Below are 20,245 nucleotides of genomic sequence, written 5' to 3' on the forward strand. Positions count from 1 at the left end.
TGGATCTAAAACTGGAAGCTAGGCTGGGCTACTGAACCTCACCTTTAATTGGATCTAAAACTGGAAGCTAGGCTGGGCTACTGAACCTCACCTTTAATTGGATCTAAAACTGGAAGCTACGCTGGGCTACTGAACCTCACCTTTAATTGGATCTAAAACTGGAAGCTAGGCTGGGCTACTGAACCTCACCTTTAATTGGATCTAAAACTGGAAGCTACGCTGGGCTACTGAACCTCACCTTTAATTGGATCTAAAACTGGAAGCGACGCTGGGCTACTGAACCTCACCTTTAATTGGATCTAAAACTGGAAGCGACGCTAGGCTACTGAACCTCACCTTTAATTCGATCTAAAACTGTAAGCTATGCTGGGCTACTGAACCTCACCTTTAATTGGATCTAAAACTGGAAGCTGCTGTGGTATACCGTATATGTGACTCGTTTCAGGAAACTAGGCGTATGTCACGGGTCAGTACTTCACAGAAGAGGCATTTGAACTTAAACTTATTTTTTTTATCAAAATGCTTTTTTTTGGCAGAAATGCTTTCTGGAACATGTGAACTTTCATGTGCCTTAATAACAAACGTGTATGCCATCTATATAAATATTAATAAAATTGTTAAATTACGAGCCTAGTTGCTTTAACCACGGAAAAAGACAGGAACCATCCCACTAGCCATGATTGGCTGAGATAATGGTTGGGCTGGACATGCCGCGAGATGAGTTTGGATTGGTCTACCATGTAGCACCTTTCTGTCTATAACATGAGCTGGTCAGTATGTTTAGGTAATACTTTCTAATGCAGATTTTATGAAAGATATCACACAGTAGAACTGCATCAGTGTTGCTCTCCACTTCCTGGAGGACCGAGTTTTGAAATCAGTGGAATTATGATAGCGAAGGAGATGGAGAAGGTTCTGGCGTTTGATTGCAAATATGCAGACAGAGTCGAAAAGAGAACACACACATGTTGTATAAAACGCCTGTCTCTGGATTACATCTTCAAACTAAGGGCAATCATGGCATCCGTGACAGAGAATGAGAAGCATCCATCCTTGTATACCGATAAGATAGTCCGATAAGATAGATGTGCTACTTTTGTCAGAAAGTCATTTTAATTTCAAGTTAAAGTGTACTGTTAGCTAGCTCGATAATGTTAGCCTAATGCTAGCAAGCTAACAATGAACCTAGTTGGTTAGCTACCTGCAGATTCATGAAGGGTAGTAACGTCATGGTCTTAACAAAAGACTCCACTGTGCAAGTAACTATTTCTGTAGAATGTTCATGATGTCACTGCGACAACTGTCGATAGACGTAGGGTACATTCGTAAATTCGCTCTGGCTATCTACACCGATTTCAGAATAAAAGACGATTTTTACGAATGCTCAACAACCGTTGAATATGGCTGGTGTCAGTAAACGTTGGCAAAAAAAAATAAACGTAATTAAATTGTTGCCAGCAACACAGTTGCAGTCACCAACACTCTGGATAACATTTGTTTAAATTATTTTAATTTTATCGTTCTTTTACCAAGTAAGTTGACTGAGAACACATTCTCATTTACAGCAACGACCTGGGGACAAACAGCCTAACCAGCTCTGCTAGGGCAAGTAAAATGGTCAGTGAGCTGTTCTCTCACTTGTGTCTGGAAGTAGCTAGCAAGTTAGCCAGTTAACTTGGGTGCTTGACTGCCGTTAGGTCAGAACGCTCGGACAATATTACAACGCTCTGAGTTTACGGACGCCCAGAGCGCACTCTTAGCTTACTCGGGCACTCCAGATTGAATTTACGAACACACCCGTAGTATAAACCAGCCTTTAGTCTTTAAATCTTTGGTTGTTTAGTACATGGCCTGACATGGGAATCCTTAAAGAGATGGGGGGGTTAAGGCTTAAGAGGGTGTGAACGATGCTGAATGGGTGGAGACAAAGAAGAGCTCTCCAGTAGGTTTACCAAAATATTCAAGGGGCCATTTTCTCAAAAGTGAGGTTACAAGTTTATCAACTTTCAAAGCAGAATTACTTTCCTATTGTTCCTCAACTGTAGTGTATGATATACCATTTTATAGCTTTCTTTTCTTTTCTTTGTAAATAGTCCGAACGGGAGAAAGAGGGAGTCCAGCTATGTAGATGGTTTAACTTTCTAGTTGTCTCAGTAAGTGGCTGAATTAATAAGGAGACAGGGCATCAATCTGCTGTATTTGAAAAGTCAAAGCTCTTTGGATGAGTTATCTGTACAGCTGCTGCTGATATCTTAATTTCCTTGCATTTTTTCTCCTGTCCATTCTTGGCCCCTCAGTCTGCTCCTACCCCCTTTTTTCCAAACAGAGCAGGCAGGCACGTTTCCCTAGCAACTCCAGACTCAACGGTAGATACAGCGTATACACATGCTGCTCCAGAACCAGTACTGTTCTTCCTTCAGACAAGCATGCGTCAAATTTTTGTTTATTTTTTATTTTGCTATCTTGTTTTTGTGTACTAAGACAATAATAATAATACCATAAATCCCAGGAGGAGAGAAGGATTGTATCATGATATGAAAATGGATATCGCCAAACCCTAGAAGCTACGCTCAGCTACTGAAGATCAGTGGTCCTGTTAATTAACTGGGATTAGCTGTCTAACATCAAGCTATTGATTTAAGTGTTAACTGTTAACCCTGGGATTATGACTGTGCTCTGTGGTAATTCTCATGGATTGAAGCAGTCCAGTCTTTTATGAACCCTCGCCAGCTTGAAGCGTTTACAATGCAGCCCGCTGATGTGTTGTCTGTTGTCTGTGATGTGGATATAGGAATGCAAACTGCAAGTCGCTCAGACAGACTTTTCACTTTTTTTGTCATGTAGGCCTACTACTAAGGGCATCAAAGGCGGACTGAGAGGAGCAGGGATCGGGGGGGGGGGAGGCAGGCTGAGAGGAGCAGGTATCCATCTCTCTGTCACTGAGATCAGAGCCTAGCCCACTAGACTCCACTCTAATCCATATCTTCCTCTCTCTCTCTGAATCCCCATCTCTCTGTCACTGAGATCAGAGCCTATCCCACTAGACTCCACTCTAATCCATATCTTCCTCTCTCTCTCTCCATCCCCATCTCTCTGTCCCTGAGATCAGAGCCTAGCCCACTAGACTCCACTCTAATCCATATCTTCCTCTCTCTCTCTCCATCCCCATCTCTCTGTCACTGAGATCAGAGACTAGCCCACTCCGCTCTCTTATCTCTCTCTCCATCTCTCTCCATATCTCTCTCTCTATCTCTCTCCATATATCTCTCTCTATCTCTCTCTCTCGGTCACTCTCCGTTCAGAGCAAGGTGCCAAAAGGACCCTTGGTGTCTCCTTTTCCTCCAAGCTCCTCTCAGCATCTCCCAGCTCCTCTCAGCCTCTCCCAGCTTCTCTCAACTCTTCTCAGCCTCTCCAAGCTCCTCCTAGCCTCTCCAAGCTCCTCTCAGCCTGTCTTAATCCCTCCAAGCTCCTCCCAGCCTCTCCCAGCTCCTCTCAGACCCCCCAGCTCCTCTCAGCCTCTCCCAGCTCCTCTCAGACCCCCCCAGCTCCTCTCAGCCTCTCCCAGCCTCTCCCAGCTTCTTTCAGCCTCTCCCAACTCCTCTCAGCCTCTCCCAATTCCTCTCAGCCTCTCCCAGCTCCTCTCAGCCTCTCCCAGCTCCTCTCAGCCTCTCCCAACTCCTCTCAGCCTCTCCCAACTCCTCTCAGCCTCTCCCAACTCCTCTCAGCCTCTCCCAGCTCCTCTCAGCCTCTCCAAGCTCCTCTCAGCCTCTCCCGGCCCCCAGGACTCTCTTATAGGTCCTAATTGTCTCATCGCATTACCTTCATTCCAGAGCTGAGAGGGTTAAGAGGACTGCAGTCAAGTATCTTCAGTCAGATCCCATTAGCTGTGGCTTGATGAATGTTTCAAATGAGCCCCAAGAGCTGCCTTTTCTACCTCCTGCTTAATTAATGCTGTCGTAATGAATCCACCGGGCCGGCTGCAGCCACTTCTCTTTCTCTCTTTACTGCCGGCTGGCTTCTCCTTTCTCTCTCCAAGGTAATTAATGACCTTTCGCCTCATACATGCCGCCAGTCCACACGCCAGTCACTCGTCCACCACGGCTCCATGCCATTCTGGTAGTTCGGTCCCAACGCACCCCTACCCAGCTGGCCTCACACATGCCATGCCATGACACCAACCTCCTTAGTACCCAACGCCACCTGTGGACTGTGTACTGCCAGAACCATGCTCACTACACCTCTCCAGTCAATTGTATGAGCTGAATAGTCTAATCTGCAAAAAAAAAACTATTTTGTAAATCCTATATTTGATAGTATCGAGCTGTCGCTGATAACTGATAACAATAAAAATCATAACTGGGTTAAAATAATTTACACTTGAAGTGGCTATACTACTTCTTGCTTAAAGGGATAGTGCGAGATTCTGGTAATTACTTCCGCAGAGTCAGATGAATTCATGGATAACGATTGAATGTCTCTCTCTATTGTCGTAGCGTTGAATATCGTTAAAGGTGAAGACTTTATATTATCAAATCAATTCTCTATGTGCAATTTAATTATGCGATTAAACTAATCTTGTCACTTTAATTAAATAGGAAGTCGGGGCACCACGGGAAAATGTTTAAAGAGTATTTTATTTCACAAATTAACTCTTCCGATATTTTCAGATCTTATCGATTACGGTCACTTATTAATGTATTATAACCCCGTCAGTCATATTCTGAATGTCGCAAACCCTTGGATATCTGCACAAACCCTAACATAGATCATGAATCAGCGATATACAAATTGGCTTAATTATTTATGTACTAACTTAAATAAATCACAGAATTACATAAACACACATACACACACTATAGGTCATACATTGTTTACTGACATGATAGAAAAGTCCCTAGTGGGCTAAGCCGATATGACGGCTTGGTAGACAAAGGAAACGGGTGGGGACAGTTGAAGAGCGGGAAACTCAGAGAGTATTCACTGTAATACAGTTGATAACTGCACTCATTAAATGCTAATACTTTTAACTTGAACAGCCGCTCATTCGAAAAGAAATTGCAATTTACATATTCACGAGTGTAGTCTTTGTTGTCCCTCTCTGCGAAGGCCGGTTCGTCTGCTGGATAATAGTTCATCAGAGAGTCTCTGGTTGCGTTCACAAGAAGTCCCAAGGTCTTTTGTGGTTGTAGTTGTTAAATTGGATACTTCAGAGTACTGTTCGGAAATGTTCTTAGAACAGATGCGTTTAAAACCTGTTTGGGCGCATGACACCTACGCCAACATCCGGTGAAATTTGCAGAGTGCAAAATGCAAAATACAAAAATCCTAATATTAAACATTCATGAAAATACAAGTGTCATACATCATTTAAAAACGTAACTCCTTGTTAATCCAACCGTGTTGTCAGATTTCAAAAAGGCTTTACGGCGAAAGCATACCATGCAATTATCTGAGGACAGCGCCCCACATCAAAATACTTTTTCAAACAGCACAGGCATCACAAAATCACAAATAACGATTAAATAAATCACTTACCTTTGAAGATCTTCCTCTGTTTGCAATCCCAAGGATCCCCGCTACACAACGAATGTTTTTTTTCTCAATAAAGTCCTTCTTTATATCCAAAAAAGTAAATTTAATTGGCGCCAATGATCTCAGTAATCCACTTGTTCAACATGCATACAAACAAATCCAAAAAGTTACCAGTAAAGTTTGTCCAAACAAGTCAAACGATGTTTCTAATTAATCCTCAGGTACTCTAATATCTAAATAAACAATAATATTTAAGACGGAGAATAGTATGTTCAATAGGGAAGATAAATAACGAAGAGCACACGCCTCATTCACACGCCAACAAGACTACTTTTCTAATGAGAGACACCTTGGAAAAACTACAACTACTTGCTCATTTTTCAAAAAACAAGCCTGAAACCCTTTCTAAACACTCATGCGTGGCCTTCAGCTGAAACGCGTCGGATTTTTAAAATCTTGTTTCTATTGAACATGCCATACTAATAAAGGCATTTAAATTAATTATATGAATAGTGCCTTGGGCAGTTCCATGACACCTGATATTTGGGCTCACGGGGCCACTGACTAGTTAAAACTTTATATCTAAACAAGTATCTTGTTTAGAAGGCCGACATCACATTACATCTTCTCACAAATAGTTTCGTATTTAATCATATAGATTCCACAACATTTAGATGTAAATCTGCTACATTGTGAAAGCTCTTAAAGTTACAACGTCTTTAATGATATCACCATGCAGTAAATGTTGGACATGATTATTGTTTAAATACCCCACAGACCACTCCAACTGGTTGGAATACAGAAATATTGTTACATTAGAAAACCTTTGTGAGGTTACCGTACTGCAAAGTCTTTCTCTGTGGTAACAAAGGGAATCTCAACTTTCATCTTGGCAGAGAGGGGAAAGGAGTTTTGGTTTCATAAAACAGCTGACTTCCCGCTCTCCCCCTTCTACGAGACAGAGCACGCTGTAGAGATGGACCCACTGTGACCTGATCCTTCAGATTGTCACAGGAGAGTCATGACAGTATGAAGGAAGTTAGAGATAGTTTTGCGAGCCAATGCTAACTAGCGTTAGCGCAATGACTGCAACGACTATGGGTATGCCAACTTCCTTCACCGAACATCATACTGTCCCTTTAACACCGTCATGATTCACAAAACCAGAAGCAGTTTCAAAATATATGTGTAATGTTTCTTGTCATAAACCCCCCTCCCCCCCATAGCAGGTTATGGCCATTATTTTCCCCCCACCCCCTCCATAATAATAGCTGTTTAAAGTATGGTGGTCTCCAGTGACCTCTTCCTCTGAGTGTATAGAATGCTGTCATGATGGATGAGTTCTGTAAAAAGGTCAGTCTTGTTACATGTCATTCATGTTACTTAATCAGGTCATTTTAAAGATTCTAAAGGGGTCGTTTCCATCCTGCATGCTGCATGCCCATTGGCCGGGCTGGAGCGGACCTGTCGTAGATAAACCTGATGGAGTCTCTTTAATGCCACCATTTCCTTTGTTCTCAATGATCTTGTCCCAAATGGCAACCTTTTCCCTATATAGTGCACTACTTTTGAATAGAGCCATATGGGCCCTGGTCAAAAGTAGTGCAATTTGGGACACAGGCACTTCATCCGTACCTAGTCAAAGAAGAACAGCTCTGTTTACTTCCTTCCTCTGACTGATTCAACCGTGTACCTTTTCCACAGGATATGTACTTCAATTACTTAAATGGAGTGCAATTTGATGATTCATGTTCAGTGCTCTACAGTGGAATGACAGAATAATTTTATTTACAGTTTTTCTCAATCGCTTTGGCTCAATCAGTAGAGGATGCCTGGTTATTTTAAAAAAAATGCCTTCCTCACCATCTTAAAAAAGCATGCCCCATTGAAGAAATGTTGAACCAGGAACAGATATAGCCCTTGGTTCTCTCCAGACCTGACTGCCCTTAACCAACACAAAAACATCCTGTGGCGGTCTGCATTAGCATCGAACAGCCCCCGTGATATGCAACTTTTCAGGGAAGTTAGAAACCAATATACAAAGGCAGTTAGAAAAGCCAAGGCTAGCTTTTTCAAGCAGAAATTTGCTTCCTGCAACACAAACTCAAAAAAGTTCTGGAAAACTGTAAAGTCCTTGGAGAATAAGAGCACCTCCTCCCAGCTGCCCACTGCACTGAGGATAGGAAACTCTGTCACCACCGATAAGCCCACTATAATTGAGAATTTCAATAAGCATTTTTCTACAGCTGGCCATGCTTTCCACCGGGCTACCCCTACCCCGGTCAACAGCACTGCACCCCCCACAGCTACTCGCCCAAGCCTTCCCCATTTCTCCTTCTCCCAAATCCAGTCAGCTGATGTTCTGAAAGAGCTGCAAAATCTGGACCCCTACAAATCAGTAAAATGATCTAAAATGATCTGCCGAAATTGTTGCAACCCCTATTACTAGACTGTTCAACCTCTCGTGTCGTCTGAGATTCCCAAAGATTGGAAAGCAGCTGCGGTCATCCCCCTCTTCAAAGGGGGGGACACTCTTGACCCAAACTGCTACAGATCTATATCTATCCTACCCTGCCTCTCTAAAGTCTTCGAAAGCCAAGTCAACAAACAGATTACCGACCATTTCTAATCCCACCACACCTCCGCTATGCAATCTGGTTTCAGAGCTGGTCATGGGTGCACCTCAGCCACGCTCAAGGTCCTAAATGATATCTTAACCGCCATCAATAAGAAACAATACTGGGCAGCCGTATTCATTGACCTGGCCAAGGCATTCGACTCTGTCAATGACCACATCCTCATCGGCAGACTCAACAGCCTTGGTTTCTCAAATGATTGCCTCGCCTGGTTCACCAACTACTTCTCTGATATAGTTCAGTGTGTCAAATCGGAGGGCCTGTTGTCCGGGCCTTTGGCAGTCTCTATGGGGGTGCCACAGGGTTCAATTCTTGGGCTGACTCTTTTCTCTGTATACATCAATGATGTCGCTCTTGCTGCTGGTGAGTCTCTGATCCACCTCTACGCAGACGACACCATTCTGTATACTTCTGGCCCTTCTTTGGACACTGTGTTAACTAACCTCCAGATGAGCTTCAATGCCATACAACTCTCCTTCCGTGGCCTCCAACTGCTCTTAAATACAAGTAAAACTAAATGCATGCTCTTCAACCGATTGCTGCCTGCACCTGCCCGCCCATCCAGCATCACTACTCTGGACGGTTCTGACTTAGAATATGTGGACAACTACAAATACCTAGGTGTCCGGTTAGACTGTAAACTCTCCTTCCAGACTAACGTCAAACATCTCCAATCCAAAGTTAAATCTAGAATTGGCTTCCTATTTCGCAACAAAGCATCTTTCACTCATGCTGCCAAACATACCCTCGTAAAACTGACCATCCTACCGATCCTCGACTTCGGCGATGTCATTTACAAAATAGTTTTCAATACCCTACTCAATAAATTGGATGCAGTCTATCACAGTGCCATCCGTTTTGTCACCAAAGCCCCATATACTACCCACCACTGCGACCTTGTACTCTCTCGTTGGCTGGCCCTCGCTTCATACTCGTCGCCAAACCCACTGGCTCCAGGTCATCTACAAGACCCTGCTAGGTAAAGTTCCCCCTTATCTCTGCTCGCTGGTCACCATAGCAGCACCCACCTGTAGCACGCGCTACACCAGGTATATCTCTCTGGTCACCCCCAAAGCCAATTCCTACTTTGGCCGTCTCTCCTTCCAGTTCTCTGCTGCCAATGACTGGAACAAACTACAAAATCTCTAAAACTGGAAACACTTATCTTCCTCACTAGCTTTAAGCACCAGCTGTCAGAGCAGCTCACAGATCACTGCACCTGTATACCTCTTCCCCTACTGTATTTATTTATTTTGCTCCTTTGCACCCCATTACTTCTATTTCTACTTTGCACTTTCTTCCACTACAAATCTACCATTCCAGTGTTTTACTTGCTATATTGTATTTACTTTTTTGCCTTTACCTCCCTTATCTCACCTCATTTGCGCACATTGTATATAGACTTATTTTTCTACTGTATTATTGACTGTATGTTTGTTTTACTCCATGTGTAACTCTGTGTTGTTGTATGTGTCAAACTGCTTGCTTTATCTTGGTCAGGTCGCAATTGTAAATGAGAACTTGTTCTCAACTTACCTACCTGGTTAAATAAAGGTGAAATTATTATTTTTTTTCAAAATAATTCTCAAACAATAATTATTTTTTAAACCTGTTAAGGATTCGCCTAAAATTGTCGCCAATTCTAACTGCTTGTAGCTCAGTACCTGAAGCAAGTATATGCATATTACTAGTACCATTTGAAAGGAAACACTTTGAAGTTTGTGGAAATGTGAAAGGAATGTAGGAGAATATAACACAATAGATCTGGTAAAAGATAATACAAAGAAAAAAACAACCGTTATTTTGTATTTTTTGATACAATCATCTTTGAAATGCACGAGAAATGCCATAATGTATTATTCCAGCCCAGGTGCAATTTAGATTTTGGCCACTAGATGGCAGCAGTGTATGTGCAACGTTTTAGACTGATCTAATTAACCATTGTATTTCTGTTCAAAACTTTGTGTCAAGACTGCCCAAATGTGCCTAATTTGTTTATAAATAACTTTTCATGCATCGGCATTTGTGGGTTCAATTACAGGCTCAAAATGGCCAGAAACAAAGACCTTTCTTCTGAAACTCGTCAGTCTATTCTTATTCTGATAAATGAAGGCTATTCCATGCGAGAACTTGCCAAGAAACTGAAGATCTCGTACAATGCTGTGTACTACTCCCTTCACAGAACAGCGCAAACTGGCTCTAACCAGAATAGAAAGAGGAGTGGGAGGCCCCGGTGCACAACTGAGCAAGAGGATAAGTACATTAGAGTGTCTAGTTTGAGAAACAGATGCCTCACAAGTCCTCAACTGGCAGCTTCATTAAATAGTACCAGCAAAACACCAGTCTCAACGTCAACAGTGAAGAGGCGACTCCGGGATGCTGGCCTTCTAGGTGGAGCAGCTGCGGAACCAGTATGTCCAGGTAAACCATTGGTGTGCACATGGTATATTGTACAGGGAGTTCTACTGTACTTCAACGATGTCTGTATATACTTCTTGAAGTTGTAGATACCCATAAGAACAGAAAGCATTTCTAGTTTACTAAACTGTCTGATTCTAGAATAGGCTGTAAAACTAACTTTATATACTGTTTCTATATTACTATATAGAGAATAATGGAGTTGGAAGGACATGAAATGACCCACATTCTTGTTTTTGTGGACGAGGCAGGGTTCAATCTGACCAAAGGCAGGAGACATGGCTGCAATCTCATTGGACACCGAGCCACAATTGGCACACCAGGCCAATGTGGGGGCAGAACTACAATGTGTGCTGCCATTTCTGAGAATGGTGTAAGCACACATATTCCACACATTGGGCCCTATAACAACCAACTTCTCCTGGCCTTCCTAAATAACCTTTACAGAGACCTAATACAAGAACAACAAAGAGATTTAGTTAGAACAGATTATGTAATTGCGTGGGATAATGTTAGCATCCACCAAACCAACATTGTTAGGGAATGGTTTGCTGCCCATGATCGGATAAGTTCCTTCTACCATCCTCCCCATTCCTGAATCCAATAGAAGAGTTTTAGGAGGTGGAAAGTATATGACTATCGGACACAAGATCAGATGTCTCTGTTAGATGCCATGAATGCTGCTTGTGAGGACATCACAGGCGATCATTGCGCTACAGAAGGAGATTTTTCCCCCCGGTGCATCTCAAGGAAAAATATCAAATGTGATGTTGATGAAAGTCTCTGACTAACGACAGGATGTCCACCAAGAAGATGGGATGTTTTTTATGGAACTACCGCGGGTTTTTTCATTGTTTTTAGTTTCTTGTTGTTGCATTTTGTGGCAAATGTTCTATTCACTATATGACTTTACATGTAAGAAATACAGTTGAAGTCGGAAATTTACATACACCTTAGCCAATTAAATTTAAACTCAGTTTTTCACAATTCCTGACATTTAATCCTAGTAAAAATTCCCTGTTTTAGGTCAGTTAGGATCCCACTTTATTTTAAGAATGTGAAATGTCAGAATAATAGTAGAGAGAATGATTTATTTCAGCTTTTATTTCTTTCATCACATTCCCAGTGGGTCAGAAGTTTACATACACTCAATTAGTATTTGATAGTATTGCCTTTAAATTGTTTAACTTGGTCAAACGTTTTGGGTAACCTTCCACAAGCTTCCCACAATAAGTTGGGTTGATTTTGGCCCATTCCTCCTGACAGAGCTGGTGTAACTGAGTCAGGTTTGTAGGCCTCCTTGCTCGCACACACTTTTTCAGTTCTGCCCACACATTTTCTATGGCATTGAGGTCAGGGCTTTGTGATGGCCACTCAAATACCTTGACTTTGTTGTCCTTAAGCCATTTTGCCACAACTTTGGAAGTATGCTTGGGGTCATTGTCCATTTGGAAGACCCATTTGCGACCAAGCTTTAACTTCGTGACTGATGTCTTGAGATGTTGCTTCAATATATCCATATCATTTTCCTCCCTCATAATGCCATCTATTTTGTGAGGTGCACCAGTCCCTCCTGCAGCAAAGCACCCCCACAACATGATGCTGCCACCCCCGTGCTTCACGGTTGGGATGGTATTCTTCGGGCTTGCAAGCCCCCCCCCCCCTTTTCCTCCAAACATAACAGTGGTCATTATGGACAAACAGTTCTATTTTTGTTTCATCAGACCAGAGGACATTTCTCCAAAAAGTACAGTCTTTGTCCCCATGTGCAGTTGTAAACCATAGTCTGGCTTTTTTTATGCCAGTTTTGGAGCAGTGGCTTCTTCCTTGCTGAGCAGCCTTTCCGGTTATGCCGATATAGGACTCGTTTTAATGTGGAAATAGATACTTTTGTACCTGTTTCCTCCAGCATCTTCACAAGGTCCTTTGCTGTTGATATGGGATTGATTTGCGCTTTTCGCACCAAAGTACGTTCATCTCTAGGAGACAGAACGCGTCTCCTTCCTGAGCGTTATGATGGCTGCATGGTCCCATGGTGTTTATACTTGCCTACTATTGTTTGTACAGATGAGCATGGTACCTTCAGGCGTTTGGAAATTGCTCCCAAGGATGAACCAGACTTGAGGTCTACAATTTTTTTTCTGAGATCTTGGCTGATTTCTTTTGATTTTACCATGATGTCAAGCAAAAAGTCACTGAGTTTGAAGGTAGGCCTTGAAATACATCCATAGGTACACCTCCAATTGACTCAAATTATGTCAATTAGCCTATCAGGAGCTTCTAAAGCCATGACATCATTTTCTGGAATTTTCCAAGCTGTTTAAAGACATAGTCAACTTAGTGTATGTAAACTTCTGACCCACTGGAATTGTGATACAGTGAATTATAAGTGAAATAATCTGTCTGTAAACAATTGTTGGAAAAATTACTTGTGTCATGCACAAAGTGGATGTCCTAACCAACTTGCCAAAGCTATAGTTTGTTAACAAGAAATTTGTGGATTGGTTGAAAAACAAGTTTTAATGACTCCAACCAAAGTGTATGTAAACCCCCGACTTCAACTGTATGTAAAAATGGACATGCAAATGTGAATGTTCTGTGTAGGTGTAACACATTGCTTAAAAAATAAATGTACTGTATACATACAAATATGCATGTCCTTTTTCTGTGTACTACAGCATTGTTCAGTATTGACTTTTCCCGGTAAACTTTGACCTGTTGAAATCGGTATCTAAAAAAGCTCAGTGTGATACACAATAAGCATTCAGCTAGACATAACTGACCTTAAGCAGTCAGTGTCAACAAAACTGACATTTATATATAACAACCATTTCCAGGGTTGACTGCCGTGGTGAAAAAATATCTAAACATTTTGACCAGTAGGGCTCACACGATAACAAAACAACTTTTCATTTTGGCGTCATTGGCCAATTTACTGACACAATAACTAGGTTTTGAAGCATGAATTAGTTACATTTTGCAGACATGCAACAGAGTTGTGATGTCCCATAAAACAGTTGTGACAACTACACTTACAGTTTAGAGAATGTTAAGACTGTTTCAAAAAATTTGCCAAAGCGATTGAGAAAAACTGTAATCAATCAATCAATGAAATGTATTTATAATGCCCTTTTTACATCAGCCGATGTAGCCGATGTCACAAAGTGCTGAACAGAAACCCAGCCTAAAACCCCTAAACAGCAAGCAATGCAGATGTAGAAGCACGGTGGCTAGGAAAAACTCCCTAGAAAGGCCAGAACCTAGGAAGAAACCTAGAGAGGAACCAGGCTTTGAGGGGTGGCCAGTCCTCTTCTGGCTGTGCCGGGTGGAGAGGAACCAGGCTCTGAGGGGTGGCCAGTCCTCTTCTGGCTGTGCCGGGTGGAGAGGAACCAGGCTCTGAGGGGTGGCCAGTCCTCTTCTGGCTGTGCCGGGTGGAGATTATAACAGAACATGGCCAAGATGTTCAAACTTTCATAGATGACCAGCAGGGTCAAGTAATAATAATCACAGTAGTTGTAGACGGTGCAACAGGTCAGCAGGTGCGAGACAGCAGGTGCGATAGAGAGAGAGAGTCGAAACAAGGTAGCTCGTCCGGTGAAAAGGTCAGTGTTCCATAGCCGCTGGCAGAACAGGTGAAACTGGAGCAGCAACACGACCAGGTCGACTGGGGACAGCTAGGAGTCATCAGGCCAGGTAGTCCTGAGGCATGGTCCTAGGGCTCAGGTCCTCAGAGAGGGGAGGGAGAGGGAGAGAGAGAGAGAGAATTAATGGGAGCATACTTAAATTCACACAGGACACCAGATAAGACAGGATAATTACACCAGATATAACAGACTGACCCTAGCCCCCCGGCACATAGACTATTACAGCATAGATACTGGAGGCTGAGACAGGGGTGGATCGGGGGACACTGTGACCCCGTCCGATGATGCCCCCAGACAGAGCCAACCAGGCAGGATAAAACCCCACAATCTTTGCCAAAGCACAGCCCCAACACCACTAGAGGGATATCAAAGGACTACCAGCTTACTACTCTCAGACAAGGCCGAGTATAGCCCACGAAGATCTCCCCCACGGCACGAACCCGAGGCGGCGCCAACCCAGACAGGAAGATCACATCTGTGACTCAACCCACTCAAGTGACGCACCCCTCCTAGGGACGGGATGGAAGAGCACCAGTAAGCCAGTGACTCAGTCCCTGTAATAGGGTTTGAGGCAGAGAATCCCAGTGGAGAGAGGGGAACCGGCCAGGCAGAGACAGCAAGGGTGGTTCGTCGCTCCAGTGCCTTGCCGTTCACCTTCCCACCCATGGGCCAGACTACACTCAATCATAGGACTGACTCAAGAGATGAGTCTTCAATAAAGACTTACAGGTCGAGACCGAGTCGGCGTCTCTTACATGGATAGGCAGACCGTTCCATAAAAATGGAGCTCTATAGGAGAAAGCCCTGCCTCCAGCTGTTTGCTTAGAAATTCTAGTGACAATATGGAGGCCTGCGTCTTGTGACCGTAGCGTACGTGTAGGTATGTACGACAGGACCAATCGGAGAGATAGGTTGGAGCAAGCCCATGTAATGCTTTGTAGGTTAGCAGTAAAACCTTGAAATCAGCCCTTGCCTTAACAGGAAGCCAGACTAGAGGCTAGCACTGGAGTAATATGATACAATTTTGGGGTTCTAGTCAAGATTCTAGCAGCTGTGTGTAGCACTAACTGAAGTGTATTTAGTGCTTTATCCAGGTAGCCGAAGAGTAGAGTATTGCAGTAGTTTAATCTAGAAGTGACAAAAGCATGGATTACCTTTTCTGCATCCTTTTTGGACAAAAAGTTTCAGATTTTTGTTACAAAGATGGAAAAAATTGGTCGTTGAAATATTCTTTATGCGTTCAGTGCTCTGCAGTGGAATGACAGATTTATGTTAATTAAGTGTTCAGTGCTCTGCAGTGGAATGACAGATTTATGTTAATTAAGTGTTCAGTGCTCTGCAGTGGAATGACAGATTTATGTTAATTAAGTGTTCAGCGCTCTGCAGTGGAATGACAGATTTATGTTAATTAAGTGTTCAGTGCTCTGCAGTGCAATGACAGATGTATTTTAATGAAGTGTTCAGTGCTCTGCAGTGGAATGACAGATTTATGTTAATTAAGTGTTCAGTGCTCTACAGTGGAATGACAGATGTATGTTAATTAAGTGTTCAGTGCTCTACAGTGGAATGACAGATTTATGTTAATTAAGTGTTCAGTGCTCTACAGTGGAATGACAGATTTATGTTAATTAAGTGTTCAGTGCTCTACAGTGGAATGACAGATTTATGTTAATTAAGTGTTCAGTGCTCTACAGTGGAATGACATATTTATGTTAATTAAGTGTTCAGTGCTCTACAGTGGAATGACAGATTTATGTTAATTAAGTGTTCAGTGCTCTACAGTGGAATGACAGATTTATGTTAATTAAGTGTTCAGTGCTCTACAGTGGAATGACAGATTTATGTTAATTAAGTGTTCAGTGCTCTACAGTGGAATGACAGATTTATGTTAATTAAGTGTTCAGTGCTCTACAGTGGAGTGACATATTTATGTTAATTAAGTGTTCAGTGCTCTGCAGTGGAATGACAGATTTATGTTAATTAAGTGTTCAGTGCTCTGCATATTGGTCTACTTCATCACTATAGGACTGTAATAGTTCTTGACTCATCAATTGCTGAACTGCCACATCTGTTACACATGCGGTAAAGCTGTTTGTATTTCTAGACTCATGTGTTTCTGTGTTTCTCCTCCCCAGTACCAAGTGGACCTCCACAGAACATATCCTTGGAAGTAGTTCTGTCAAGAGTGAGTACCTGCATTTTGTCATTCAATATATATAATGTGTGTAAGTATGCAGTACCTGTCAAAAGTCTGGACACACCTACTCATTTCAAGGTTTTTCTTTATTTTTGACTATTTTATACATTGTAGAATAATACTGAACACATCAAATATTTTAAATAACACATATGGAATCATGTAGTAACCAATAGAGTGTTAAACAAATCAAAATATATTTCATATTTGAGATTCTTCAATGTAGTCACCCTTTGACTTGATGACAGGTTTGCACACTCTTGTCATTCTCTCAACCAGCTTCACGAGGTAGTCACCTGGAATGCTTTTCAATTAACACATGTAAATCATGTGTATCATTTACCATGTAAAATGTTAACGCTTTAAGTAGATTGCACCATCAGAATTGTATTTTTTAAATATTGGTCTGACAAGTTGGGCTGTTGGACTTTCAATAGTTGACGTACTCTTCACTCTGAGACCTGCAGGAGCTCTATTTTATGGACAGAAATATCTCTACTTCCCCTTCCAGCTAGTTGCGTCTGTCTGCATGAACGCTTGATTAAACACATTGCTAGAATGCAGAATGAGCTGCCGTGCTACCAGACAGCCTGTTTATGCCAGGGTGGATCCCTGGAGTGGCAGAGGGATTTAGTACAGGCCAAAAGTTGTGTTGTGTTTCAGAAAAACAGCTTGCAGTGGCTGTGTCCCCTACAGGCTTCAGTGGCTGGGGCCCAACGTGCTCCGTTTGGCTTCTGAGGAGGGCTTGTTGCCTCTCTTCTGCTGTACTCTGCTCTGTACTCTGCTCTACCTCCTGCTAGTTGAGGCTGATAGACAGGGTTTTAGGAAGAAAGGGGATAAAGAGAGGGAAGTGCATGCCAGATCTTGGCCTAGAAGTTCCAGCCTTGGACATATTCTACTAATCCTTTTCTTATCTCAGTGTTTTTCTGTTAACCTGGATACCGCAAGGTAGTTAACCTACTGTTATCCAGGGCGCCAAAGACATGGATGTCGATCAAGGCAGGTCCCCCGCAACTCTCTGATTCAGAGGGGTTGGGTCAAAAACGAAAGACACATTTCAGTTGAATACATTCAGTTGGACAACTGACTAGGTATCCCCCCTTTCCTTTCCCTACTGGTTTATTTCACCATTTGCAGTATAACCCTACAGAGATAGAACGCCCATTCAAAGCCGAAGTGTAGGTCTGAGACAGAGTTATTCATATTAGTTTACTAATAGTATTTTCTGTCAAAGAGTAGCAGTCGTCAGTGAATAGCAAGTCAAGGATTGCTCACCTCACCATAGCTTTGTGACTAGATAGATGTAGATATTTCTATTGATGGATACTAGCTGCCACGGCACCAGCTAATCTAGACTAGATGTAATAAAGAGAGTCACCTTCAGAAGATAAAACCACGTGAGGAGGTCACAGAAGGGGCGGCAGGTAGTCTAGTGGTTAGAGTGTAGGGACGGCAGGTAGCCTAGTGGTTAGAGTGTAGAGGAGGCAGGTAGCCTAGTGGTTAGAGTGTAGGGGAGGCAGGTAGCCTAGTGGTTAGAGTGTAGAGGAGGCAGGTAGCCTAGTGGTTAGAGTGTAGGGGCGGCAGGTAGCCTAGTGGTTAGAGTGTCGGGGAGGCAGGTAGCCTAGTGGTTAGAGTGTAGGGGCGGCAGGTAGTCTAGTGGTTAGAGTGTAGAGGAGGCAGGTAGCCTAGTGGTTAGAGTGTAGGGGAGGCAGGTAGCCTAGTGGTTAGAGTGTAGAGGAGGCAGGTAGCCTAGTGGTTAGAGTGTAGGGGCGGCAGGTAGCCTAGTGGTTAGAGTGTAGAGGAGGCAGGTAGCCTAGTGGTTAGAGTGTAGAGGAGGCAGGTAGCCTAGTGGTTAGAGTGTAGAGGAGGCAGGTAGCCTAGTGGTTAGAGTGTAGGGGCGGCAGGTAGCCTAGTGGTTAGAGTGTAGAGGAGGCAGGTAGTCTAGTGGTTAGAGTGTAGAGGAGGCAGGTAGCCTAGTGGTTAGAGTGTAGAGGAGGCAGGTAGCCTAGTGGTTAGAGTGTAGAGGAGGCAGGTAGTCTAGTGGTTAGAGTGTAGAGGAGGCAGGTAGCCTAGTGGTTAGAGTGTAGAGGAGGCAGGTAGCCTAGTGGTTAGAGTGTAGAGGAGGCAGGTAGCCTAGTGGTTAGAGTGTAGAGGTGGCAGGTAGCCTAGTGGTTAGAGTGTAGAGGAGGCAGGTAGCCTAGTGGTTAGAGTGTAGGGGAGGCAGGTAGCCTAGTGGTTAGAGTGTAGAGGAGGCAGGTAGCCTAGTGGTTAGAGTGTAGGGGAGGCAGGTAGCCTAGTGGTTAGAGTGTAGAGGAGGCAGGTAGCCTAGTGGTTAGAGTGTAGAGGAGGCAGGTAGCCTAGTGGTTAGAGTGTAGAGGAGGCAGGTAGCCTAGTGGTTAGAGTGTAGAGGAGGCAGGTAGCCTAGTGGTTAGAGTGTAGAGGAGGCAGGTAGCCTAGTGGTTAGAGTGTAGGGGAGGCAGGTAGCCTAGTGGTTAGAGTGTAGGGACGGCAGGTAGCCTAGTGGTTAGAGTGTAAGGGAGGCAGGTAGCCTAGTGGTTAGAGCGTTGGGGAGGCAGGTAGCCTAGTGGTTAGAGTGTAGGGGAGGCAGGTAGCCTAGTGGTTAGAGTGTAGAGGAGGCAGGTAGCCTAGTGGTTAGAGTGTAGGGGAGGCAGGTAGCCTAGTGGTTAGAGTGTAGAGGAGGCAGGTAGCCTAGTGGTTAGAGTGTAGAGGAGGCAGGTAGCCTAGTGGTTAGAGTGTAGAGGAGGCAGGTAGCCTAGTGGTTAGAGTGTAGAGGAGGCAGGTAGCCTAGTGGTTAGAGTGTAGAGGAGGCAGGTAGCCTAGTGGTTAGAGTGTAGGGGAGGCAGGTAGCCTAGTGGTTAGAGTGTAGGGACGGCAGGTAGCCTAGTGGTTAGAGTGTAAGGGAGGCAGGTAGCCTAGTGGTTAGAGCGTTGGGGAGGCAGGTAGCCTAGTGGTTAGAGTGTAGGGGAGGCAGGTAGCCTAGTGGTTAGAGTGTAGAGGAGGCAGGTAGTCTAGTGGTTAGAGTGTAGAGGAGGCAGGTAGCCTAGTGGTTAGAGTGTAGGGGAGGCAGGTAGCCTAGTGGTTAGAGTGTAGGGACGGCAGGTAGCCTAGTGGTTAGAGTGTAGGGGAGGCAGGTAGCCTAGTGGTTAGAGCGTTGGGGAGGCAGGTAGCCTAGTGGTTAGAGTGTAGGGGAGGCAGGTAGCCTAGTGGTTAGAGTGTAGAGGAGGCAGGTAGTCTAGTGGTTAGAGTGTAGAGGAGGCAGGTAGCCTAGTGGTTAGAGTGTAGAGGAGGCAGGTAGTCTAGTGGTTAGAGTGTAGAGGAGGCAGGTAGTCTAGTGGTTAGAGTGTAGAGGAGGCAGGTAGCCTAGTGGTTAGAGTGTAGGGGCGGCAGGTAGCCTAGTGGTTAGAGTGTAGAGGTGGCAGGTAGCCTAGTGGTTAGAGTGTAGAGGAGGCAGGTAGCCTAGTGGTTAGAGTGTAGAGGTGGCAGGTAGCCTAGTGGTTAGAGTGTAGAGGAGGCAGGTAGCCTAGTGGGTAGAGCGTAGAGGCGGCAGGTAGCCTAGTGGTTAGAGTGTAGGGGAGGCAGGTAGCCTAGTGGTTAGAGTGTAGGGGAGGCAGGTAGCCTAGTGGTTAGAGTGTAGAGGTGGCAGGTAGCCTAGTGGTTAGAGTGTAGGGGAGGCAGGTAGCCTAGTGGTTAGGGTGTAGAGGAGGCAGGTAGCCTAGTGGTTAGAGCGTAGAGGAGGCAGGTAGCCTAGTGGTTAGAGTGTAGAGGAGGTAGGTAGCCTAGTGGTTAGAGTGTAGAGG

The 20,245-nt window shown here is 43.9% G+C and overlaps 1 protein-coding gene across 2 annotated transcripts in view; it reads left to right on the forward strand.

The window, feature by feature from the left end:
• LOC115149549 (netrin receptor DCC-like) overlaps window positions 1-20,245 on the forward strand; it is a 499,682-nt gene that overhangs the window by 376,593 nt on the left and 102,844 nt on the right. For both annotated transcript variants that reach the window (XM_029692499.1, XM_029692500.1), the window contains exon 12: window positions 16,366-16,415. In XM_029692499.1, the coding sequence (XP_029548359.1) occupies window positions 16,366-16,415 (50 nt within the window). The remainder of the gene's footprint in view (window positions 1-16,365; window positions 16,416-20,245) is intronic.

Source organism: Salmo trutta, chromosome 15, assembly GCF_901001165.1.
Source record: "Salmo trutta chromosome 15, fSalTru1.1, whole genome shotgun sequence".
Lineage (NCBI taxonomy): Eukaryota > Metazoa > Chordata > Actinopteri > Salmoniformes > Salmonidae > Salmo > Salmo trutta.